General features: G+C 41.3%; 1 protein-coding gene across 4 annotated transcripts in view; it reads right to left on the bottom strand.

Moving 5' to 3' along the window:
- The window catches only part of TDRD3 (tudor domain containing 3), a 184,706-nt gene that overhangs the window by 137,112 nt on the left and 20,599 nt on the right, over positions 1 to 26,995 (bottom strand). For 3 of the 4 annotated variants that reach the window (XM_019524776.1, XM_019524777.1, XM_019524775.1), the window contains exons 3-4: positions 17,780 to 17,940; positions 8,953 to 9,094 (exon numbers count right to left, since the gene is read on the bottom strand). In XM_019524776.1, coding sequence (XP_019380321.1) covers positions 8,953 to 9,094; positions 17,780 to 17,853 — 216 coding nt within the window. In that variant the 5' untranslated portion in view covers positions 17,854 to 17,940. Of the gene's footprint in view, positions 1 to 8,952; positions 9,095 to 17,779; positions 17,941 to 26,995 lie in introns of those variants that run through there. The other variant, XM_019524774.1, reaches the window with a different exon arrangement.

Raw genomic sequence — 26,995 nt, 5'->3', positions numbered from 1 at the left:
GCGGGGGGGGGGGGGGAGCATTTGCTTTCCCATGTTTAAAAGAAATTCTGGTAACCTTTTTGAGCATCTTTATCTCTCCCCCAAGTGCTGCTTTGTGGCATTTTATATTCAGAGGAGGAATAGCTTCTGTATCATGGATGTGCATTTTTTTTTTTAGAATCCCAACAATAATCTACACAAATTCGGCTGAGGAAAAAAAAGAAAACCAGGTTTAACACATACAATAATACATTTCTCAGTTTCAGCAATCAAATTATTTGCAGATCCTGCCCTCAGTGAATAGATTTTGGTATCTCACAGAATCTAGTTATGACCATGTTGAACATACATCACTTCTCCAAGAAGCACCTGAGTGTGCTCCAGGCCCTCATATTTTCTAGTACTGACTAGAGTGTATGCTTCATGAAACAATTGCTTCATGAGACAAGATTATGCATATGCCACTTTTTCATAAAAGTGACTGAGCAAAGTACAGAGACAAAGCTAGCTTTTCTCTCTTATTGCTGGCTCCCACCTGGTATTGGAACAAAGAACAGGAAGTGTCTGTCTCCAGTGCATTCAATTACATTCCCTGCTGACATCCAAAAAGGAAGCCATCTAATTCAAAAAGCAAATGGGGGGAAAAAAATCACCCAAAAGAGAGGAAGAGAGAAGAATCAGAGTGTCTGGGAAGACTGGAACTGGAAGATGGGAAGAAAATGAGACTTAGGACTGTCTGGGCAAGGGAACTGGCATTGGGATCCAGAAGGAAGGGAATTTAGTACTAAGAGCCATGGTATAGGGAGTAGAATTTTTGCCCCAGTCTCTTTTCCCAGGCCAGAGTCAGGGAAATAGTGCAGGGGAGATAGATAAGATGTAAATATGAGGAAGGAGAGCTGGGGGTAGAAACTGGGAATGGCTGAATAGAGAGACTATGATAGGCAAGGAGAATGGGCTTAGGGCAAAGACCTAGGGATGCATAAGAGACAGGTTGGGAAAAAAACAGAGAGATTGAATAAGGCTTACACAGCCAAGCATGTGTTGGGGGTAGGGGAATGGGCAAAAGGAGTCTATAGCCACTGGCATACATTTCCAAATTCTCAGAATGGAAGACAGGTTCTCAAAACTCACCATTTCTTTGCTGTAAACGCAGTGATTATATCCTTGCTCAAACTTGCACTGAAAGTTGACAGCCTTGTTTATTACCTTTTCTGAACAATCGAATTCTGAGAACATTTATCGAGTGTGCTGACATGTGGCAACTCAAACAGCACCTAAACCTACATATTTATTTGATATTTACTAGACTAATTAGTACCCACCTGGGCTGGAACTGTAACAATTACCTATAACAATGGTACTGGCTCACGTATTCAAAATAATTCAAATTATCCCTAGATTTATTAACACGCCCACAAGACCTATTACTGATTAATTACTGGGGTTTACGATGACTTGTCCATATGACCATCTTACCATGGGTGGGCACGTTCCTTGAATATTCAAGGGAAAAAAACCTCCAAAAAACAAAACCAAACCCTGACCTAGCATAATATCTTTACAGCATGTAAATGCCCTGTGCTAAGGACAAAGAGTAGTAGTGCAGTTCCTACTTGTTTCCTTTGAACCACAAAGCTACAAGTATAAGAGACTCAGAGTAAAAGGTGACAGAAAACAGAGAAAGATGTCTAATGTGCACACAGACAATGCATTTCTCAAAAAACTTCAGTTGCTGGTAGGTAACTCCTCCTTCTCCTTCAAGTACTTGTCCACTAGCAGTTTGACTGCAGGTGACTCAAAAGCTCGACGTATGGTGGGCTGAGACGGCAGCCCATTGTACCATAACAGAACTGAGGGGTAAGCTTCATAGCTCAGATGTATGCTTCAAAAAAGATGTCATACACCAAACCTGAGTATCTAGTCCACTTAGCTGGAGAAGCGTATCTAGTCAAATCCTCTGCTGTGGGTGATAAATGTCTTTAATGAAAAACCAGCAGGTCCACTCTGCTATTGTAACCATCCAATGTCTATGCTGTGAAATAAAGGGAGTGTAAGTCATAGAATCATAGAAAATTAGGGTTGGAAGGGACCCCAGGAGGTCATCTAGGCCAACCCCCTGCTCAAAGCAGGACCAGGCCCAACTAGATCTTTCCAACCAAAGCTTTGTCTAGCTGGGTTTTAAAAACCCCCAAGGATGGAGCTTCTACCACCTCTGGGTAACCTGTTTCAGATGAAGTATCCTCCTTTTGTTCCCAATGAGTAGGTTTGGGAACAGCAAAAGTGTCCAAAGTCATTGTCATTTAAAGGAGGTTGTTGTACCAGAAATACCTCAGCCAGATAATAAAATCAGTCATGCAGAATCATGAATCACCTTGTGAAAGACCTGCAGAGCTAAAGAAGGTGCTTCCCTATTCACGGAATGAGGAAAGTATCTGATAGGGAGCTGCATTTTAGTTGCTCTCTGGAATACTTCCTGTAAAATCAGAAGCAAAGAGGTGATCTATGGGTACTCCCAATCAACTAATATGACCTGAAGGACCAAATACTTTATGACCAGGACCTTCTGAGCCAGAAGGGGTGAGAAGATACTGCAAGATTTTAACGAGGGCCTCCAGTGCTGGCCAGAAAGGCAGGGTCAGGTAACCGGGAAAGGGCCTGGAGACATAAAAGCTGGTTCCAAGTCACTAACAGGGAGGGATGAAAGGCCTGGCAGTGGGAATCAGGACAGACAACCGTTGAGGGAAAGGAGGGGAGACACCCCAGTGGAAGGCCTGCAGGGCCCAGGGCATGTGAGCAATGGACCCAAAGATGAGGGGATTTCAACAGCAGTAGGCCGAGTGTTTTTTTCCCCCTTCATTACCTTTTGGAGCCAAGGGAGTGAAGCTTTATGTTTTTGACTTTGTTAATGACCCACAGTGAAGGACAGTTCATTAAAATCTCTAAGAGGGTCAGGAGTACTTGCTTCAAGGCCTGGCATCTGCCAAAGCAGTTGAAGGCTAGGAGCTCACAGACTAGGATTTAATCCCTCAAACAGCAGAGATGAAAACATTCACCAGGAAAAAGAAAGACTTTGCAATCAGAAAGGATGAGTCCCTGGAAGGAGGCCTGGACCAACCATTTGATAGAGGCAATGTAGATAAGGACAAGGCAGTGATACCTGGCTTTAAATCCACACCACCTTCAATCCACATAAACAGAGTAGGGGGAGAGAGTGACGTGAACCATGGGCACTCCCCTGGCCAGAGCTAGCCTAAATAACAACAGGGTCAGTGGAAGTAACCAAGGCCCACTGCCTCTCCTTTCAGAAATCCATGCATCTTTGACCAGTTTCACTGCCTTGCCTAAATCCTTGCTCCTTGCTTTTTTCAAGGAAACAGTAAAAGAATTGGACCCCTCTAAGCTGCGGCAAGGACCTGAAGCTAGAAATGGAAATGCAAACACTGGATGGGCAGAGACTGAAAAGATGCAGATGTAGTCCCAAAGGAGAATCAGAAAGCAATGGATACTGCCAAGTCACCAGAAGCTATGAAATGCATCGGTCAGAGTATACACTGGACTGATAGTCCAGAACAGAGCTACCAAAAAGCATAATGGTTCACCAAGTCTCAGTGCAATGGCTGAACAGATGTTTTCACTGCTCAAGCCAAAGATAGTCCTGGATCACTGAATCTGTTCTTACCGTAATAAGAAAACCAAGCAAAAGAGTGCTTGTCCCTATGTTTTCTAAGCACCACCTGAGCAGTCTGAACAATAGGACCAACAGCCAATGCTGGAGTTTTTTGGAGTCATGAAATTGCCAAGATTCCACAAGATCCACTCAGCCCATGAATCTTGAACAGGACAAGGGAGACTGTTAAAAGCACCTCCTTGTGCAATCCTGAGATGGTTCTCTCCCTCTTGCAATTAGCCCTGGCACTCTGCAGAAGTCTTCACCAGTCCCAAAGAAATAGAAGACTTTGAAGTAGTGGCATTTTTAGGTCTAGGAAGGTAGGAATACAGGTATTTAGACAAAAACATAGCACAAGTAATGAAAAAGAAAGAGAAAAGGGGGGATGGGGGAGTCCTTTGTCTTAGATTCAAGTACAAATGGGGCGAGGGAGGGGAGGCAGCAGCTGCACCACTGGCCCCAAGCCCAGGGTCAGTTCAAGCTGCAGCTGCCACTCTGCCTGACCAGCCTTTGTTCCCCAACACTGTTCACCTGCTCCTTGTCACTCTGGGTCCAGGGAGGAGAGGCCAGGCATGGAACATGCAGTCACAGATATGGGGTGTGCAGACAGCTGGGTGGGGGCAGGTGAGCAAGGTGTGTGTGTGTGGCAGAAGGGGAAGAGAGGCAGTAGTGGGCAGGGGTCAGGCCACTTGACTGCCCTGCTGCCTGTCCCACCATTACCTGACTTGATCTTGCTGCTTGCCCTGCTAGTGGTGGGTGAGGACAAATTTAAGACAACCCTCCAAAAATAGATTCTAGACAAAAAAGATTATAACAAATTTAAACATTTTTCCATTTCTAGAATGTTATTATTGGGGGGTGGGGTGTCTTGAATTCAGAGTCATGTAGGATTCAGGTAAATACAGTGTTTTTAGCAAAGTCAATAAAGATGTGGAGTTTTCACAAGGCACAAATACAAAACATGAAAAAGTGTATGAAGTATACCCAGGAGTCATACTAGTGAAAGAAGAAACTCAAAAATGAAGAGTCAAATGAATACACCAAGTTCGCTGATGATACCAAACTTTGGGGTACAGCATCCACACCTGAGGACAGGAGGGCGATCTAGACTGATCTTGACAGGCTCAGGAAACGGGTGGATGAGAACCTGATGGTGTTTAACACTGAAAAATGCAAGGTTCTCCACCTTGGGAGGAAAAACCTGCAGCATCCTTATAGGCTCGGCAGTGCTACGCTGGCTAGCACTGTAGATGAAAGGGACTTGGGGGTCATGATTGACCACAAGATGAACATGAGCCTTCAGGGTGATGCTGTGGCTAGTAAAGCGAGCAAAATGCTGGCTTGCATCCATAGATGCTTCTCAAGCAAATCCTGGGACATCATTCTCCCATTGTACTCGGCCTTGGTGAGGCCACAGCTGGAGTACTACATCCAGTTTTGGGCTCCGCAATTCAAAAAGGATGTGGAGAAGCTTGAGAGAGTCCAGAGAAGAGCCACGCACATGACCAGAGGTTAGGAAAACAGACCTTATGACAAGAGGCTGAGAGCTATGGGACTCTTCAGCCTGGAGAAGTGCACTCTCAGGGGCGATCTGATGCCCACCTGTAAGTTCATTAGGGGTGTTCACCAGGATCTGAGGGAACAATTGTTCAGTAGATCCCCTCAAGGGATGACAAGGTCGAACCATTATAAACTACTACAAGACCATTTCAGGCTGGACATAAGGAAGATTTTCTTTACTGTCCAAGTCCCCAAGGGCTGGGACAGCCTGCCATCCGAAAGGGTTCAAGCACCTACTTTTAACGCCTTCAAGAGAAATTTGGATGCTTATCTTGCTGGGATCCTTTGACCCCAGCTGACTTCCTGCCCCTGGGACAGGGGGCTGGACTCGATCTTCCGAGGTCCCTTCCAGCCCGAATGTCTATGAAATCTATGAACCTTCTACCTTAAAGGAATATGAGGGGTGGAGTTTAAATAAAGTTAAACAAACTGGAGGGGAAAGGGTGAAGTTAGTCAGCTGTTCACCTCTTCATAATAAAATGAATATTCTACATTGTTATTTTCCAGTTTCTGTTTTCAGTAAACACTGTACTTATAGAACAACATACCTGTGCTCATGACCATATAGGGTGAATGTGTGAGCAAGTTTCAATGTAGTGTTAATAATCCTGATTGAACTGACTGGCCATTTACCAATTAGTCTGCAATTTCAAGTACTTAAGAATCACCACCCCTGAATTCTTAATTTAGCTTTTCCCTCTACTGTAAAATCCAAAATTATATTTAAGCTAGTTAAAATACCCAAGATACCTACTTTATTCTATTCTTGAAAAGAAATCATGAGTTCGGATGTTTTTGCTGTTGATCCCAGAATATTATTATTATGATGGTAGAATGTTTTTTAAAGCATCATACAGTTTGCAGAACACATTTCAAGAATTTTTCAACTAAAGGAGCACAAAAATCATTTTAACAAACATTTACCTTTTTAATGTATTTTTAGAAATCAAAACTATCAAATTGATTTTAATCCAGCTTGCCCAAAAGAGCAAGGGGAAAGGAGGGCAGAAAGAAGAGGGACTCACAAAGATTAAAGGAAGTTTCAACTATAACTAAGTATTCCATTCAAAGTTTGACTAAAGAAACACTCTTGAAGTTTCACTTGAAACTTTCTATAGACTTTGTGGGTCCCTCCCCTCCCTTCCATTCAAAGAATGGAATACGTTCTCTAAAATTCTGGTCAGTGGAAAATAAGGAGTGTATAGAGAGGAAAACGTCCTAGATGGTATGTTCATAAATAAGATGCTCCTTGACATAACAAATCTACATGCTGTGTCAATAAATACTTATAGATAGCAATAATAGTAGAATAAGCAGATGTTACTCACGGGTACCCCACACTAACCTAACAAAATAATTAAATCTCTAACAGCCATTTGGTAGAACAGAAATACGTTAATAGAACAGAACCTTGTCACCGGATCAAGATTTTCTGATCACTCCTTTGTATCAGTGGCAGGTAGTAACAGAGACAGCTTGAAAAAAATTCATTTTTTAATATACTCTCCTATTACTAGGCTGAGCATATTAGAGTAAAGTAAAGGTTCAGATGTCTTCATGATTTGCTTAAAAGCTCTCTGTAATTCAACTTAGTGATTATGGCCTTGACAAAACTAAACTACAATTGAAACATGCCAAGCAGAAAATATGTTGAAGCATAGTTATCACCAGGGATCCTGATTTTCTCTTTTAAAAAATCCAAAATTCTCTGATTGAAACCCACAAAATACATTTTTTTCACAATTAAAATGAAGCACCACTATATATATGTATCACCTTAACACAATGATTTATTGATACATATTTACAATTTTAAAGCAATCTGGAAGCCTGCCAGTGCCTCAGTCATTATAATAAAACAAATTCTAAACACCTATACATATATATATATATTTTAGCATTTGATTTTGGTTTTTCTATCATGGAAAATCTGAAATCCTCCTGACCCTTTCACTCACCAGGATGCGTGCCAAGCTGTGGCAGGCCTCCCCACTGCTTTGGGGTGAGGGGTACTGAGCACCGCCCATATGCCAGTTCCCTGCCCTTGCCCATGCTACAGTGCCCCCTCGCCCAGCCCTGCTGGTGCCCCTTACTACAGACCAGAAGATTCCTGGCCCTACCAGTGCTCTTTGCTCCCAACTCTGATGCCCCTCACTCTCAATCCCCTGCCTCCAGGCCCTAGTCCCCCAGCGTGTGGGGAAGGGAGTGGGTGTACAGGGCAGGGAGTGGGTGTGTGAGGCAGGCAGTGGCACATAGGCAATACCACAGGCAACACATTGAGAAGGCATGGGTGAGCACATGCCCAACCCGCAGATTTTTGCGTCCACAGCAGGGCACAGGGCTGCAACCGAGACAGACAGATGCCCCTGCAGCCCAGCAGGCAGGACCTGGCTCTGGAGGGAGCGCTACACTACCATGGCACCAAGGTGAGGTGCCCCCTACCCACCCAGCAGTAGCCGTGGTGCACAACTCTGCGCTGCCACCTCCGGGCATCCCATACCATCCACACTGCCATGAGTGCCAACATGAGGCACCGAGGCAGACAGGCAGGGGGCACATCACATTGGCGGCCATGGCAGCATGGCACTACCAGCACCAGCATCACTGAGCCTCCCCACCCTCCTGTGCTTGGTCCAGACTGCTGGGCCATGGAGGCAGCTCCTGCGGGTGCCAGTCCAGCTAGGCTGCAACCCCATGCCATGTTGTGGGAACACAAACCTGGGGGGGGGAGGGGGGCAGGGTCCTGCCTCCCTACTGCATCACCTATGGGTCCAATACTTCCATGTGAGTGTGCACAGCAGCAGGGAGCCTCCTCCCCTCCCAATAGGCCACTCATGGCTCCGTCCTGCTCCCCTCCCATGCACTCCTACTTGCTCCAGCCCTGACCCCAAGCCCCAGGTACCACGCACTGTCTCGGTTGGGCTGCAGCCACCAACCTTGCCTCACTCCTCCCTCACCATGCGGGCTCTGACCCACTGTCTCAATCTGCCCACCCCCACCCCACACACTTACCTGCAGGGAGCTGCAGGAGCTACTCTCCACCACGCTGCCTATCATTGGGCACACAGACCCCCTGCCTCTGATCACCATCCTCCCACTCTTCCCAGCCCCAAGCAGCCCCTGGCAGGGTTGAACTCTGCTAGCCTGCAAAGGGAAACCTGTGGTTTCCCAGATTTTTTTTTACTTTTGAAGGAGAAAATGTGTGTTTGTCTGTGGGAAATGGAAAACCTGGATCCCTGGTTATCACTTGCAGAGGTTTAGTGGAATTTTCCTAATTACCTAAACAGGGATTACAGTATTTTATCACTACCTTCTAAAAACATATGGCATTACTTTGTCTGTAAAAGTGCCACTTTATAATGCCATGGCAAGAAAAAAATGTATACATTTTCAGGGGGACTGCCAAAAGCAATCATACTTAAATACATCTGCCATAAGTGACTTTACACCTGCTTCAGGTGAAAGTAAGAATTAACTTCCACTAGATATTTAAGTTTAAAATTCCACAGAATACAACAGGAATAAAGTTTCCACTCAAAGATTTCTACACTCAAAGATTTCTGCACTTGTAGTATATAATATGAACTCTCATTACAGGTTATTGAAGTGAAATCAAACAACTCTGGCACAGTTCTAAAGACTAAAATGATTCTTATCACAAGGAGCCCACAATCAACACTCTGCTCATAGGCATTAGATATAATTATCATCCTGTAAGACAAGCATTGACAGTGATGTTACCTCACCCTTTGTAACTCCCATTTTTCTATAAGATGCTCCACTTCACCTCCAAGAACTACAATGTTATTGTCATCCAAAAGCAGAAATCCATTCTTCACTTCAACAATTCCCGACAGCTTAATTTTTGTTCCAGGTGGAGTGTTCAGGCTAAAATCAGAAATAAAAAAATTCTCAAATATATATTTTAGCAGGCAAAACAATATAGTTCTACTTCCATTATACTGTGAACACTGTCATGCTTCTTAGTAGATCATTAGTATCTATCACTTTTGCAATAAATCATTTAATGTCCACTTATTGTGCTCAATAGCTTTTCCTAGAATACTTGCCATTATAGCACAGAGATACGATATTGTAAACTGGATTTAAAAGTAGATTAATCCCTGTAAACTGTCTGATTGGTTATAACACAAACCAAACTATTTTATTTATATTAAAATTAAGAACCAACACTAAATTAAGAACTAGTGATGATTTAACAGTATTTCCTAAAGTCATTAATGCATGTATGTTCTTTTATTCTCTAGTTTCTTACACACTGCTTATTCTACACTAAAAATCTCTAACTTTTGGTACTTTCCCTTCTGCTTACTCTGATGATTTAAACAGGTCAGGGCACCCATGAGCCTGATGCACAGCCAGACAGAGATAAGCTGAGGCACATGTAAGGACTCCTCCTCCATTAGGCTTCTTTGATCAGCCCATATCAGGCAGAAGAGCCAGCTCAAATTGCAGCCCTTCCTGTCCAACCTTGCACAGAGACATAACTGTCCTACCAACATCTCTTTCCATGAGGAGCTGGCAGGGAGGGAAGGCAGACTGGGAAAGGCTATAGCATAAACCAACTCTTATGCCTGCTTCAGGGTTATCAGAAAGCCCCAATGCAGGAAAACAGACGTGCTACAGTCCTGCACACGAGGCACTTTTATTGAGACATTGAGTTTTTTCCTGGGAGAGTCACTGCCAATATAATGGTGGGGATTTATTATAGACCACCTAATCAGGATGAGGAGGTGGATGTGGCACTCTTCAAACAGGTGACAAATCTATCTAAAAGCTGTAGGATGGTACTGATGAGAGACTTCCATTTTCTGGACATCTGCTGGAAGAACAATGCAGCCAAACAGAAAATGTCAAGTCGTTTCCTAACTTATGTGGAGGACAACTTTCTGTTCCAGAAGACTGAGAATACAACTACAGGATAATCTATCTTGGATCTTGTCCTGACTAAGAGGCAAGAATTGCTGGAAGATGTGAAGATGATGGGTAACCTGGGAAAAAGTAATCATGATATGACAGAATTCCAGATCCTGAGACAGACAAAGCATGAAGCCAGCAAAATTAGACACTAGATTTCATGACTCAAGGAGCTAATAGGCAGAAGGATAAACTGAAGGAAAAAGGTGCCCAGGAAGGCTGGGAGCTTCTCAAGGGTACAATATGGAAAGCCCAAGAAACTGTCCCAACATGATGAATATGCAAGAGACCAGTTTGGTTGCACAAGGAGCTTCTAAAATACCTTGAATTCAAAAGGAAAGCATACACTCATTGGAAGAATGGACAGGTCACCAAGGAAACATACCACAAAATAGCAAGAACTTACAGTGATAACATCAGGAAGGCAAAGATAAAAAATGAGCTAGACCTTGCAAAGGAGTTTAAGGACAACAACAGGTTCTAGAAGCATGGTGGCCAGAAAAGGACCAAGGAAGCTGTGGTCCTCTGTTAACAAGCCAGGAGGAACTATTAACAGAAGATGCAAAGAAGGCAGAACTACTCAACAGTCTACATCTCAGTTGTCACAAAAAAATTAAGTTGCAGCCAGTCACCTAATAGGGATTATCTGGATAAGAAAGGGGGGCAAGCTGAGGGAAGAGACAACAAAAGAGACAGTCACAGAGCTTCTGTTGAGTCTGAATGAATTCAGATCAGCAGGGCCAAATCAACTTCATCCCATAGTCCCAAAGGAACTGGTAGGAGAGATCTCAGTGCCCTTGGCACTGATCATCATGACATTATAGGAGATGGGCCAGGTACAGGCAGACTGAAAAAGAGCCAACTTAAAGGCAAGAAGGAGGACCCGGGGAACTACAGACAGGTTAGCCTCACCTCAATACATAGGAAGTTACTACAGCATACCCTAAGGAAGACTATTTGTAAGCATTTGGAAGAGGAAAAGCTGATCGCAAGCAACCAGCATGCATTTATGAAAAGCAAACTGTATCAAACAAACTTGACCTCCTTCTTTGACAAAATAACTACTGTACTTGGAGGGGTGAAAGGAATGTTGTGGATATAACGTATCTGGATTTCAGCAAGGCTTCCAACAAGGTCTCGCACAACCTCCTCAAACAAATTGGAAAAATGTGAACTAGATAAAACTACTATAAAGGTGGGTAAGTAACAGATCAATAGCCACAAGCAAGGGATCACTATTACCAGGTCCATGTCAGAATGGCAGGATGCTTGGAGTGGAGTCCCAAACGGGCCAGCCCTGTTCAGCATGTTTATTAAAAATTTGGATCCTAGCATAGAAAGCTTCTTAAACAAGTTTGCAGATGACAGGAAACTGGGTGCAAACACACTGGAGGATGTGCGAGAAAATGAGAAGGATCTCAACAGATTGCAAAGCTAGGCTAGAGCTAAAAGAATGAAGTTCAATGTGGATACACGCAACATGCTACACCTCAGGAGGAATAATCAAAAACACAAATATAAAATAGATGATACCTGGCCGGCTGGAAGAACTGTGGAGAAGGACTTGGGAGTCTTGGTAGATCACAGATTCAATAAGAGTCTGTGGTGTGATGCAGCCACACAAAAAGGGAATCGGATTCTACAATCCACCAAGTGTAAGACACAAGACAAGTGTCTTTCTACTCAGCACTGGTTAGGCCTCTGCTGGGCTACTGTATGCAGTTCTGGGCTCAACATTTTAAAAAGCACATGGAGAAGTTAGAGAGTGTCCAGAGGTGGACAACAAAGATGATCAAGACCCTGGAAAGCAAGTCATACAAGTAGAGACTGAAGAAGCTAGGCATGTTCAGCTTGTGTAAAAGGTACTTGAGAAGACATGATAGCAGTCTTCGAATACTTGAAGGGCTGCCATAAAGAAAAGGGAAAGCACCTTTTCTCTCTTGCTACAGAGAGGAGGACATGGACCAATGGCTTGAAGTTTTAGATTGGATATCCGGAAAAATTTCTTCCCAGTTAAAAAACAAGTGACACACTGACTACCTAGTGACACAGCACTACCTAGGTTTGTTGTGGACTCCCAATCAATGGAAGTATTCAAGAAGAGGCTGAACAGCCAATGGTCAGGGATGATCTAGGCACAGCTATGCCTATATTCTACCATGGATATTTCCTGAGTTCCTGGACTTTGCTGGTTGCCACTCCCGAGCCCTCAGCTCCTTTTCTGCTACGTGTATTTTTAAACCTTCCCAGGGCATTGGGTGCTGGCTATAGCCAAGGCTGAGAACTCTAACTGGGATGTATCAAAGCTGGAGGTTCCTGGCTAGAGGATCTTACGCCTCCACTCAGGGTCACACCAATCACACTATTTGGGGTCAGGAAGGAATTTTACCCCATGGTCAGATGTACTGAATGTTGGGATTTTGCCTTCCTCTGTAGCAGGGGGTGTGGTCCTCTACCCAGGATGACTTGAGCCCATATTGACAACATTTCACAGAAGCAGGACAATGGCTGCCATTTATCCCCCTGCTTCACCTGAAGCAGGATAGGGCATTAGGCTTAGTTGCATCAGGGTTGACAGCATTCTTACACAGAATCTAGATAATAGTTTTTATGGGATGGGCTGATAGTTATGGCCCTGCCTGAGGCAGGGGGGTTGGATTAGATGACTTCTCAAGGTCCCTTCCAGCCCTACTTCTCTATGATTCTAATAAAGCAAAATGACAAAAAGGACCAAAAATAAAAAAGATCAAGCCAGGATGGCAACTTCTATCCAAGATTAAAAAAATAATTCAAAAGAAAGCTTTATCCAATTGAAAACACTTATTTTCTCTACTTAATGGCTGGGCGGGGGGAAAAAAATCAATCCAAAATGATGCTTAAGAAAGTTAGCTCTGAATCAGTAGCGTTTGTTCAGACTTAAGATTTTTGGTTAACTGATTAAAAAAATAATTCATACATCTGACTTAACAAGCTGCTACAAAAACTACACTCCAAAAGGAAAAATTTGGACTCACCTTTTATAGCATGGTTAAATACTACCACAGTATTAAAAAGGGGAGTACATGCCAAAAAATGAAAAACTGGCAGAACACTGAACTTATAAATGTATTTTTTGTTATCAGAATAGAGAGGACTTTTCAGTTGATTTTCTTCAGATGGCCTGAACAAATCTATTATTAGAACTAAGGTCAGTCATTGCAACTATGAAAAAAATGTAAACTTTCCTGTTCTTGCATCTTCTCTTTAAGATAGCCATTTTTAAACTATAAAAATATAAAACCATGGGGAATAATTATTTCAATCAGCTTACTAACCTAAAGCTCCTCGACTTATAATGCATAAACAATAATAATATGAAATCTAATTCTAGTTTCCATGGTTGCTCAGTTCTTACTTCACAGTTTTACTGCCAAAAAAGGTACTAATTCATGGAAATTTTTATTATGTGAAACTTATCCATTAGCCATTTTTAGAACGAAACACCAACCGATCTAAAATAAGTCATTCATCAACTCTCACATGGCTTGATCGGTAGTTGCTGAAAAGCTAAATTCCAGCCAGTAACCTAGAGCAGTGGTCTCCAAACTTTTTTGATCACACACCCCTATCAGTAAAAAAATTTTGAGCACGCACCCCCAATATATATTTTTATAAATAGAAATAGAAGTTCTAATATTTTTTCCCACACCCCAATGGATCATCTTGCACACCTCCTGGAGTGCGCACACCCCACTTTGGAGACCACTGAACTAGAGGACACACTGCTTCCAAGATCATTATTCATTCCCTTAAGCCATCCACAAGAATTTTTGTTACTACTTCATTAATTTATTCCATACGAATCCTATGAGCTTATATGCACAATTTTTGTTAGAAGTGTGCTACAATGGCTAAAAAAAAAAGCCCAAAACCACAGCCTAAAAATCACAATCTAAAAGGCCAATTTCATCAGGCTCCAGCCTGAATTTAGCAAATCCAGTATATAAAAATATTGGTAAATAATACTATTTCAATGAATAAAAACCTCAATCTACTATAACGAAACAAAACATACAATATATTCTACAGGTGAAGTGGAAGCACCACACCACACCACGTACCTACACCACTATGAGGAACTTTATTTAGCCTTATGTGCCAGCTTCAAATCTTTTCTTCTGAGAACCTGGATAATTAGCTGCAGTTATGCTGCAACTATAATATGTTCACATTTCCTGCCACTATTTTTAATAACAAGCTCAGTTTTAAGCCAGAGTTCTCACCTTTTCCTTCTCAACTACCAGATTCTCTATTGTTCCCAACAAGGAGGCACATGGAACAGAAGTTTGTGGGATTTATGTAGACAAAAGCTCAGTATGATGTAAAGTCAATAAATGGAACCATGTCGCATTAAGAATCACTTCAGTGAAGGAAGAAAAGGGAAGACTATTGTGGATTTTTGGTATTAGTGAATGCAGTCGTGACTATTTTGTATGTACTATATGCTAACAGAATAGTGCAGTAAATTCTGGCACCCAGAACAGGCATGTGGCTTGGAATTTCAAGCTTTTATTGCAAGTCTAGTAAAGATCACTGACCAGACCAATTTGATCCAACTTGAACAATTACATTATTTCATATAACAATGTACTGGGGTATTTGCCACCTGTCAGGCAAATAGATTTTTTAATGAAATGGTTGCATACAGACTTTTTTAAATGTCAACTTATCAAGATGTGCAACAATGAAACTATGAAACTATATCAACTAATTAAACCTCAAACTCAATATCCAGAGTATTATGAAATCTCCTCAAGTAACTTGCATAGCCCATAACAGCCTTCCTATTTAAAATACAGCCACGTCTAGCAAACCCACCCAAAACAGTGTTGCTAACTAGCTGCAACTTACGCATGACGAATTTTTCTCAAGTTTCCCTGGAACAAATAGTGTATCATTTAAATCCAAAAACACTGCAGAATACAAGCAAAACCAACTTTTTCAAAAGCCAGTAGTATAACTGAAATTAACAGACTCATGCAGTTTCAAGTACTAGGTATTTTTTCCCCCCAATTCTAGTAAAAAAAAGAGCAGGAGTACTAGGCCTGTGCAAGTAGGCAGCTATTCGATCCGGCTTCAGATCCAGCTGCTTTGGATGCCAGCAATCCGATCCAGAACTCCGGACTGGGTTCACGATTCAAATCTGCCAAAGCGCCTCTGAGGGCTTCAGAGATCCGGCCATAAGGTATAATCAGGAATCAATGAAATATCTATAACTTTTATAATAGCCCCTACACTTATCTACTTGAAAGTTGGCAGGCTTCATGGACTGAGCAGGGGCCACCACCCCTGCAGTTTTCAGCCTGCTGCACCTTAACACACACAGGGTCATCTATGCCACGAGTTTTGCCTGTCAGCAGCTTGAGGTACAGTTCCCCCCAACCCCAGCACCGATCTTCTTGTAACTTCACAGTCATTGTGACCTCACCAGGCACTACCACCCCTGCAGTTTTGACCCCGCTGTGGCTTAACACATATACAAGACATGAGTTTTGCTTTCAATAATTTGGGGGGCAGTTTCCCCCAACCCCCTGCACTGATCTTCTTGAAATGTGGCAAGCTTCATGCACTCAACAGAGGCTACCCGCCCCCCCGTAAGTCTCACCGAATCAGACAAAAAACAACAAAGCTATAGATATTTCATTGATTCCCCATTACACCCTATGGCCGGATCTCCGAGGCAGCTCTGAAGCGGTTTGGAAGCTCTGAACCACTTCGGAAAGCCTAACAAAGCCAGTGCTTCGATCCAGACATGCTGCTTCAGACACCGAAGTGTCCAAAGCTTCTCTGGATCCGAAGCACAGTTAGAAGCCTTGCACAGCCCTAATGAGTACTAGAGTTTCTCTGTGTTGTGCTAGCAAGGAAACAATGTAGTGAAAAATGCTACTTGGTCTGGTAGACAAGAGTCTTTGGGTGAAACTGTGTATGTGTATATGACAGTAGGTGCACCTACATGGATGCTCTATTAAGGAGTCGACTAATTACCTGCGCAGTAAAGCATCACCATCTACACATATGGCATTATTAGGCCACAGTAAACTAGTTAACTCTGTCATAGGACAGTACTGCCCAGAACCAGTATTATCCTAGAGCAGGGTACATACATGTGCTCAAACACACATATTGATGGTGAAGGAGACTGGCTAGGGCATGAGGGTGCTACAGCGTGGGGGCTGCCTGCTACCTGGCCCTGCACTGTAGCATCTTCATGCCCCAGCCAGCCCCTATGCAGCACATTAAGCTGGGGTGGAGCAACTCCAGCTCAATAGGCTGTGGTCCCAGCTGTACGTGTAAAAGCTGCACCTGGGAGCAATGAACTCTAGTACAAACTGCACCAGAGTTTATTCAGGAGCATTTACAGCACAGGTAGATGTGCCCACTGTGTACTAAAAACAGAGGCTATAACCTCTGAAAGCTAATGCCTCTCTGAAGAAGAAATGATACACTGTCCTGGCTTCTTCCTAACATCAGACTAATATAACTAACTACTCTGGCGTGTCTAATGGGGTAAAGCATTGATCAGATGCCCCATACCTTTAGTGGGGTTCTAGAAAAACTGAAAGTTGTGTGGGAATACTGGGTGGCATTAGTTTCAGTAGCTAGGCAACTGGATTGAGGAATCCTCATTATCAAGAGGACTGTCAGATACAAGATCACTACACAGAACATACGCCTAAGCTCCAAACTAAAGGCACGGAGGTCCTAGTGTGGAACCCATCATAACAGTCTGGCAAGTGTCCAGCAGGGGAGCTTGACCAGATTTTATTTCATATGAGACCTTAAGAAAAGAAGGCCCTGCTGACACATGCATCTTTGCATCATCTGCAAAAATTATTCCTATACATAATACCTGGAGAAGAAACAGAAGCACATGTTGTGCCCAAAAGCTTGTCCAAAATTTTTCCCAACTACACAGATGGTTCAATAAAAAGTAATAAAAAAACCCCTTGCATTTCATTTTCACCTGCTAGTATTCCAAGGAGGTCCTTCATATTTCCATCTCTCTCAGCTCTTCTTACAGTATCAGCACTGCCTCAGAAAAACAAAAGATAGGTTTGACCAAGCTCATGACCTCACTTAGGCATTCATGATGCTTTATTAATTTTACTTTCACAGCTCTGTTAACTCTTGCTTGCCAAGTGTTGAATTTGCCTAACATTTTCAAAATACTGCTCTTCACCTCAAGTTTCCAAGTTAACTGGCATATACAACCTACACCTTACAGAAACTTTGAGAGAGATTCTACTATAAAAGTGGAAATAGTAAAATGCGGTCTGGCAACTTACTCTAACTCTCCTTTTATTCTCTACAGAGCTGAAATGCAACAAGTAAGGTAGAAAAAATGAGCTCTCAGATATGGAAGGACCAGGGAGCAAAAGCTACCTATTTCTGAGATAGAAGCAAGAGCAGCAAAGCAAGAAAAAGAAAAAAGCAATGAGGTCAAGCATAAAAAGGATTGTTGTTTGTAAAGTGTTGATTCCCATGTTCTTTCAACAACCTGGAAAACATTTCACGTATTATCATTTCTCATATTTTTGTGACTCTTCTGGGATGTTACAACAAAGACTCAATGAAGGAAAAGCAAGCACTGTTCACCTTATTTTTGACATGTAATTATATTCTACTGCTGTGCAGCTTGTGTGTCCATCAGTCATCTGCAAACGCAGCATTCTGGGAGCAGCCTGAGATTCTTCATTATCCTTTGGTGCAGCAACATTACGTATTTTTTGTATCTGGAGAACACATGGGCCTTCCAGCTGTAAATGCAAAATAGAAAGAAAAAAGTAAAAACCTAAGAAACTCAAAACATTTTTCACTACTAACAATATGTAGCAAAATCACAATGTTACCTAGGTTTAGCTGAAACATATAGGCAGAGCACAAGCTAATTTGATTAAACAATCATTTTTAGGTTTCTGTTACTAATCATGTTTTGTCACTCTCGGATAGTCACAGGCCAGACACTCAGATATGAAAATTCTGCACCACCAATTACTAACACCAGACTATAGCAGAAATAGCAGCTGGCTTTGCAGGCCACCTGGCTTTAATGGGACTGTGTTTCAACTACATCTGTCCCTTAAGGACTTGGCAAGGATCACAGCATCTTTAACATGTAAAACATAATTGTAATGTCCTCCATGAGTCATCCTGAACTTTAGTTAACTAAAAGTAACAGTAAATCTACATTCCAATGTGTTCTGCATGCAAAAAAAAATTAATTCATCTTACAACTGAGATATAATTCACAAAAATACTCTTTCTGGAATTCCTCCAATCTGTAGGGAAGCAGAAAAAATGCTCAATTCTACCTGAAAAACAAGGACCCTCTGCGGCTATACTATGGTTTCTAGCTCTCAAGAGACAGAAGGAAGTGCATCTCTCTCAGCAGGAGTTACCACTTGTTTATTCTCTCCACTATACTACCAGAGACCTGCACATAAATGGATGGGGAAGCTGAAAAATCAGATTGAAAAAAGGATGGTTTAGAAACACAGAAAGGGATCAATTTGAAGAACTGTGAACATCTCCAAGGCAAGATGAGCAGCAAAAAAGAAGTGATTACAGGACCAAGCAATCAAAAATGAAACTGGGGAAGTGAAATAGATGAAGAAGAGGACTAACATGTTCTTTAGTGTGAAGGTTAGTGTGAAAATGGAAGGATGTTATTAAGGATAAGAATATCATAACAAAGAAAAGGAGACAAAATAATTCTGGGAAAGAAAGGGAAGAAAGACAAAGGAGCTGATGATGGAGAAAAGGAAAACAGACACTAATAAAGAACAAAATCGGAGTTGTACTCCCTAAGAGCCCATTCTCAGAGACAATGAAGCACAATAAACAGGAGCATAGGAGGGAAATTCTTACTGAAATGTGGTATTTTGATGATGTTATGAGCAGTTTCTTTCAAAATTAAAATGAAACTTCCTCCTACATGCCTATGGGCATACTCCTTGGATTTTAAATTGTCCTCTTAGTAAATATCAACACTGCACTCAGATTTTTGTGTATTCTTAAATCAATAACTAGAAACAAAAAAAACAAAAGGGAAATGGAAAAAATGGGTGGTATCTTTTTACTCTTTGAATAGGGGGGTCTGAGTGTATGTACCAAGTACATTTTATTTTTAATTGGTACTTTTTGACAAAACACAAAGAGCTACTTAATGCTTACCTGAAGATGTCCTTAAACTTAAACTTCCCATCGTTAAGACTAATACGGCTTACATATCTTGGATCAGTTCTTTGAAATACAGATGCACTATGTAAATGAAAGGCATTTGTTCAGTGACTTGGAAGGCATCATCACATATTATGCTGGACCACTATAAAACCAACAAATGTAGGTTCTGTTCTTAGGCCTGAGAGTTCTTTATGATCTAAAGCACCTTTTTCAAGTGAAGGTTCAGTGAGAGTGGAGACTGAACTAAACAAAAATGCACATACATACATATAGGTAAGGCAAATGAAGCTGTTAGTAAGAATACTGAAAACTGGTCACTTAAAACAAAGCAGGGATTAAAGAAGAAAGATAGCCTGGAAGCACAAGACTGCAGTGAGAAGACCTAGGTTCTCATCTTAATCTTACAATGGATTTTTATTAAGGGATACTAGGCAAGCCACTTCTGCACTACTTTGAAGGGTGGCTAAGAGCCAGCAGCTCTTACTAATTGAAACGTATGTACTCAGACCCTCAGACCCACTGACTAAGCCCCAGTTCTTTCTCTATTTAAAGGAAAGAATATTACTACTTTTTATCTACAGGGCCACAAGGCTTAACTCTAAATCCCAGAGTCTCAAAGCCCTGGGAAAAGTAAGGTACTATACCCAGACCATTTTAAGCCTATGAGACACATTCTCTCGAACAAAGGATGTTTTATTTACTTGTCTCAGTAATACATATAAGAAATCATGCCGTTTCAGAGAAAGACACTGAAATCTGACTGCTAGGTTTCTGCAAATTACAGAAATAGCAGTTAAAAAAAGAAAATGTTCATTTCTAAAAAGCCTTCAAAGAAATAAACTAGATGAAAACGTCTTATATTGAAAAGTTTGATGCTTCATCTGAAGATTACTAACTATATTTTCCTGAAGTTAAACTAGAAAAGACAAAACCTGCATGATTGCATTACACCTTGGTACATAAAGTAATATTAATGCTAAAAATGAAAAACAGCATGTATCTACTAGTTTCTTCTTCCAAAGAAGCTATTTTAAAACATGATCTACCAAGTCCTGAAACTAGTGGATCCAATCCATTTAGAAATAAAAAAACAATGCATTTTCAACTACAAGAACAGTAGACCATCTGTATCACTTTCTTTTGTAGTTCTCTGCATAACTGAACGTTTTAAAGGAACCATTGTTCAACCTTCAACACTGAGGCCAGATCAAATATACTTAATCTATCCCTGAGAAATGTTTTTTAAGTACTCATCTGTACTTAAAGACATCCAGTGAAGAAGATCCTACAACATGCTCAGATAATCTTTTCCAGTGTTTCCCCACTCTATATTAAGAAAGTTTGTCCTAAGCCACATACACCATAAACACTATATATCTGTATATGCATGTATTATATGTATATCTAAATTTGTGCACACACACAAAGGACTTATTACATTCCTTGACCTCAGCGTTCTCTAAACAAACCAAATATTTTCAAGTTTTTCTCATAGGCAGCTTTCTAAATCACTTATCCTTGAGGCTCTCCTCTGGATTAACTACTTGTCTACCACTTACTTAAAGTATGATCCCCAAAACTAGAAGCAATATGTAAGCTGAAGTCTCACCAGCACCAACCAAAGTGAAATAATAACCTCCAGTGCATTACAGAAAACACTCTTGGTAATACATCTCAAAATGAGTTAATCTTTCTGGCAGTCATGTCATAGCATTAATATATATTTAGTTTTTGACCCCCTATAACTCCCATAACCCCAAGATCTTTTACTGCTGCACTACTGAGTAGCCAATTACTATCCATATTGTAGTGCTTCCCAAGTATAGTACTTTCACTTATCTATTGAATTCCATCTTGCTGAATTCAAACCATGTCTTCAGTTTATCAAAGTAATTTTGAATTCTGATCTCTCATCCTTTCCTTGCATCACCTCCCAGCATGGTGTAATCTGCAGATACTTAAAGCATATTCTGTATTCTAAGTCATCAATAAAAACATTTAACAGAAATGGGTTCAGAACAAACTCTTCTGGATCTCCTTGAAACACCCTCCAAGCTTGACAAAGAAGCACCTGGAACTACTCATTAAGAATGACTTTTCAATCAGTCTGTGGTCAAAACCAAGACCTTATTTCCTGTACTTGTTTATGTCACAAAGGACAGTATCAAAAAACCTTACTAAAAATCAAGCTACTCATAAACCATACCTATTGCTTTCCTTTCATCCACTAAGCCAGTTAATGTTAACTCAGAATAATACTGGACTCTTAGAAATACAATTACTGCCACAGTGAATAAATGTCCACACTACTTTAAAGTTTTAGAATAGATATCTAAAACTTTAATTTTTCTTTGTACTAGTCAAATAAATGAAAACATCATAACTGTACATTGGTTTCAAGTTATTAAGATAACATATTGCTAAATTTACTTTTCTCTTTTGTATGCATTTGTTTAATATGAAAGAGAGTTTATTCTCTGCTCTTTATATTCAAAAATACAATTATATAAACATACAACAATACTAACACCCTGCACTCAATTAGCACGTATAATCATCCAACAGTCTGGAAACATATTTAAGGTATTTATGATCTTATGGAGTCATTCACACAAACCTACAGCAAATAAGTGGCACTTTCAGTAATTCCTGAAGGTCAATCAACTCAAACTATTTTAGACCATTAAAAAAATGGAAACTCCCATTGCATTGACCACATACTAGATTTTCAAAGCACGAGTATACTGCTTTTTATTTCTCATTGACAATAAACACAACATTTGAATTTGAGAGAGAGAAAGGCATTAACAGTATCCCTAGCATAGAATGATAGGTCCTGACATTCTAATCAGGTAGCAAAGATAAAATGTATAAAAACGTGGCAAACTAGTAAGTTACACAGAAAAGCAACATTTAGAGAAAGGTAGCTAAAACTAAACACCAGAAAAACTCAAGTGATTGAGAGTTGCACAGGTGGATGGGAAGATACAATGAAGGCAAGGAAAAGGAATGCCCTAAACCAGGTGACTGGTTGTATCTGGTGATACAAGAAATGGAAAAAGTGTTTATAATAAAAATATACCAAGAAAACTGAAAATATAGATCAACCTGACAGTGGTGAGACTGGTATGAAGAGGAACTCAAATGAACTAAGATAAAGATGCTGTGGTTTCACTGAGGCTATAAACAGAGATTAAATTCAAGGCAGTCCTGGCTGTCCCAGGTTTTGGTCCAAATCAAAACAGGAACGGCACAACCATCTGCATGTCACCCTTCAAGCTGCACTGCTGCTACTCTGATAGTAGATGGCCCACAAGAACATAAAGCCCAACAGGCTTACCCCCTAGATTGACCTTCAATATCCTTAAAGATACACACAATGATTTCCCAGGGAAAAAGCATTAGTACACTCTCTCTCTCTCATACTTGACAGGTACTTGAAGCAGGATAATAAATGTTTATGCCTCAAGGATCCCAGTACAAACTGTTTTCTCCCAGGACAAATGCAACATCTGTTTCCAACCTAAGAGAGACAAAAGCAATGACATCACAAAAACTTTGCAAGAGGAATATAGTTGAGAAAGCCAGGAAGACCAGGCAGATATCGCTGGAGCATTCCCTAGGCAAGATTTCATAGCTTTCATAGACATTAAAGCTGGAATGGACCTCGGAAGATCGAGGCAGGACCTCAGAAGATCGAGGCAGCTAGGGTTCAAAGGATCCCAGCAAGATAAGTGTCCAGACGTTTCTTAAAAGAGTCCAGAGTAGGTGCTTGTACCACCTCTGGAGGGAGTCTATTACAGACCTTGGGGGCTCGGACAGTAAAGAAGTTTTTCCTTATGTCCAGCCTGGTGAACAGGCATTCTCCCAAATCCTGATGCACAACCCTTATGTACTTAAATGGAAAGAAATATAATGAAAACAGTAACAGATGACACATGAAGGAAAGAGGGAAAAATAAAAGCCCAGGGTAAGATGGAAATATGTAATTAAGAGAAACCTGAATGAAATGTGAAAAGAAAAGAAGATACCAATGATCAGAATAAATGCGGAAGGAAGATCTTAAATGACTGACTTTACAAATCACTACAGGCTGAAATGAGAGAGACGGAAGGCAATTATTTAACTCACAAGTTGATGTCCATGAGAACATCATAGGAGAACTGTTTTGCAAACAGTTTATTTTGATAAAACTCAGAGAATCATAGAAAGTTAGGGTTGGAGGGGACTTCAGGAGGTCAACTAGTCCAACACCCCTACCCCCACAAAACCAGGGCCATCCCCAACTAAAGCATCCCAGACAAAACATTTTCTAGCCAGGTCTTAAAAACCTCCAAAGACAGAGATTTCACTACTTCTCTGGGTAACCTGTTCCAGTTTTTTACTACTCTCCTAATGAGAAAATTCTTCCTAATATTTAACCTAAATTTCCCTTGCTGAAACTTGAGACCATTGCTCCTTATTCTATCATCTGCTGCTGCTGAGAACAATCTAGGCTCCATCCTCTTTCGAACCCTCCCTTCAGATAGCAAAAGACTGCTATTAAATCCCCCCTCAATCTTCTCTTCTCTAGACTAAATAAGCCGGTATCAAGTTCCCTCAGTCTTTCCTCATAAGTCATGTGGCCCCAGCCTCCTCACCATTTTTGTTGACCTCCACTGGACTCTCTCTAATTTGTCCACATCCTTTCTGTAGCGGGGTGCCCAAAACTGAACACAGTACTCCAGATGTGGCCTCATCAGTGCTGAACAGAGGGAAATAGTCACTTCCCTGGATCTACTGCCAACATACCTACCAATGCAACAAGGGCACACTGCTGGCTCATATTCAGCTTACTGTCCACTCTAACCTCCAGGTCCTTTTCTGCAGAGCTGCTGCTCAGCTAATCAGCCCCCAGCCTGTACTGGTGCATAGGATTATTCCGTCCTAAGTGCAGGACTTCACACTTGACCTTTTTAAACCTTATGACATTTCTTTTGGCCATTACTCTAATTTGCCTAGATCACTCTGAATCCTAGCCCTACCCTCCAGCGTATCTACTAGTCCGCCCTGCTTGGTGTCATCTGCAAACTGACTGAGGGTGCACTCTATGCCATCTTCCAAGTCACTGATGAAGACATGGAACACAACCAGCCGCAGGACCAACCCCTGGGACACTCCACTTGATACCGGCTGCCAACTATGACATCAAGCCATTGATTATTACCCTCTGAGCCTGATGCTCCAGCCAGCTTTCTATCCACCATACAGTCCATTCATCCATCCCATACTTCCTTAGCTTGCCTGCAAGAACGTTCTGGGAGACCATATGAAAAGCCTTGCTAAAATCAAGGACCACACCCACTGGTCTCCCCACATGCAAAGAGCCAATTCACAATAAACAAATGAGATGCATATTACTGCTCCCAAAACTGCTGCAGTATGACATGTCAAATGCTTGAAATACATAATTTTATCTGCTCTCGTGCAGGTCTGACACACACTGGCTTCTTGTACCTAGTGTCACAGAGCTTTGTGGAGGGAGGGTTATTATTTATTTATTACGGTTATCCTAGCAAAAAGAGCTTCATTAGAGGCTCCTGCTACATAAGAGTAAGTAGGGGCTGTATAAAGCAACAGAGCCAGCTGCAAGACTGAAATTGCAGGCAATTACAAAAAAGTCCCCAGTGGGAAAGGAACTCAAAGCTACCAATAAATGATGAATGTACAAGGAAGCTAAGGACTAAGCAACACAGACCAGGAAGAGAAAAAAAAACAGTGAACTGTAGCAGAGATGGAATAAGAAGCAAAACAAGACAGTGAGATTCCCCACCCCCCTGCCAAAAAAATGCAGCTTTATGCTATGAAAGAATAAAAATGTATACATATTTAAGTAACCAGACCTTCCTAAAGAACAACACGATGGTCTAAATAGGAGAGTGAATAATTCAAGAATGATTCAAGAAACACACAAGATGTGCTTTCAAAAGTATGGTCCACATTATAAAAAATGTAAGCGTATTCTACACTATTTTATTTTACAAATTAATATATGCATATGTCAAAAAATCATCACTGAAAACCAAAAATGAAAAAGATTATAAATGTTGCTGACATGACTTAATCATCCCACATTATTTAATAGAAAAGATGGAAAACCTTTCAGGCAATTTAAATGAAATATATAATAAAGTAATTGATAGAGTAAATTTGATTACCACTAATAGTTTTGTGCCCAAAAAGCATCTCCAATATCAGAAATAAAGTTCCTATTAACACTTTTTATACGTGTTTCTACGAAAAAGTGTTAAACTTTAACAGAATACTAAACGGCCATCAAGAAAAATAAGTATTAATTTAATTCAGGTGTGTCAACCTAACCCAGCCCTGTGCCAGATGAGCGCCACAAGGCTGCTTATGGGATGGATCAAGCCCATAAACTGGCCCCATGTGATGGATCAACAGGGCTGGTGTGCCCAGGTACCACATGCAGCATGCACCCTGAACCAGCCATGCATGTTGCTTCATGCTCTTTAAGCAGTTTAAAGCATAATACAAGCTTCATCTCTATTGCTATGTAATTCAAGATGCTTTTTCTATATTCACAGCATGTATATATTTGAATAGAAGGGGGTTTTAATTTTAAGCAAACATAGCCATCTTGTGGTTGATGCTGATAATACAGTTTAAGAGCTATGCAAAACAAATATATAGACCCAGAATTGAACAAAATGCCAGTAGACAAGTGAAATGAGCCTGCATGTCAATTATGATTTTCAAATACATGTGCCATGTGTCATTACATGTCTAAAGACCTTAGTTATACAGATTTAAAGTTTTCTTCACTCAAGACGGACTGGACTATCTTGAAAATGTATGTATTCAATAAGCAGTCAGTTGCACTTGATCTGAAAATATTAACAAAAGGGAAGAACAATAGTATCTCTCTAAGCTTACTATATTTGTAAGTATTTCTACAACTGACTCTTAAGAAAGACTGACTTCAGCTACAGAGGATTCCAAGCAACGGGTATCTTAGTGGCACAGTACTTACTGGGGACTGGTTAGCCAGGTTAGTTAACAGTTAGTCTGAAGAGTGATTTAAAGTTAGCTACAGAAACTCATGAACCTCTGAACTAATCTCTAAGGTGCTAACCTCCTTATCTTCTGCAAGTACTTGCTGAAATGCAAAAGAGCACAAGAACTGCCATTTACAGGATCAGACCATAGGTCCATCTTGCCCAGTATCCTGTGTCCACCAGGAGGAGTCACCACATCACCCTGTCTGCTGGGAGAGGCAGTAGTAGGAGTTTGCTAAGCTGCTACAGGCTCCTGCTCTCCCCAACACCACCTTCACAGGGACCTACAGCCCCGCTCCCCTCTCGGAAGGAGAGGAGGCTTCCTGCCTCACCAGTCACCACCCACTGCCACAGCTGCCTGCAATAAGAGGGTACCCCACAACACCAGTGGAGCTGCTCCACCAAACATACAAATACAACCTGCTTTCCTGCTAGCTGCTCTGGCAGCACCCTGTGGCCCACTCCCCCCTCTCCCAGTGTTTTGTGTATGGTTAAGTAAGCCAGTAGGGTGCTTTCCTCCCTCCTATATGTGTCCTTGTGTGCCTTTCTGTGTCCCCCCCCCCCCCACCTT

This window comes from Gavialis gangeticus, unplaced genomic scaffold, assembly GCF_001723915.1.
Source record: "Gavialis gangeticus isolate Ggan-Ray unplaced genomic scaffold, GavGan_comp1, whole genome shotgun sequence".
In the NCBI taxonomy this organism is placed as follows: Eukaryota; Metazoa; Chordata; order Crocodylia; family Gavialidae; genus Gavialis; species Gavialis gangeticus.
The sequence above is the reverse complement of the archived record's forward strand: the minus strand, read 5'-3'. Positions and strand labels throughout refer to the sequence as shown.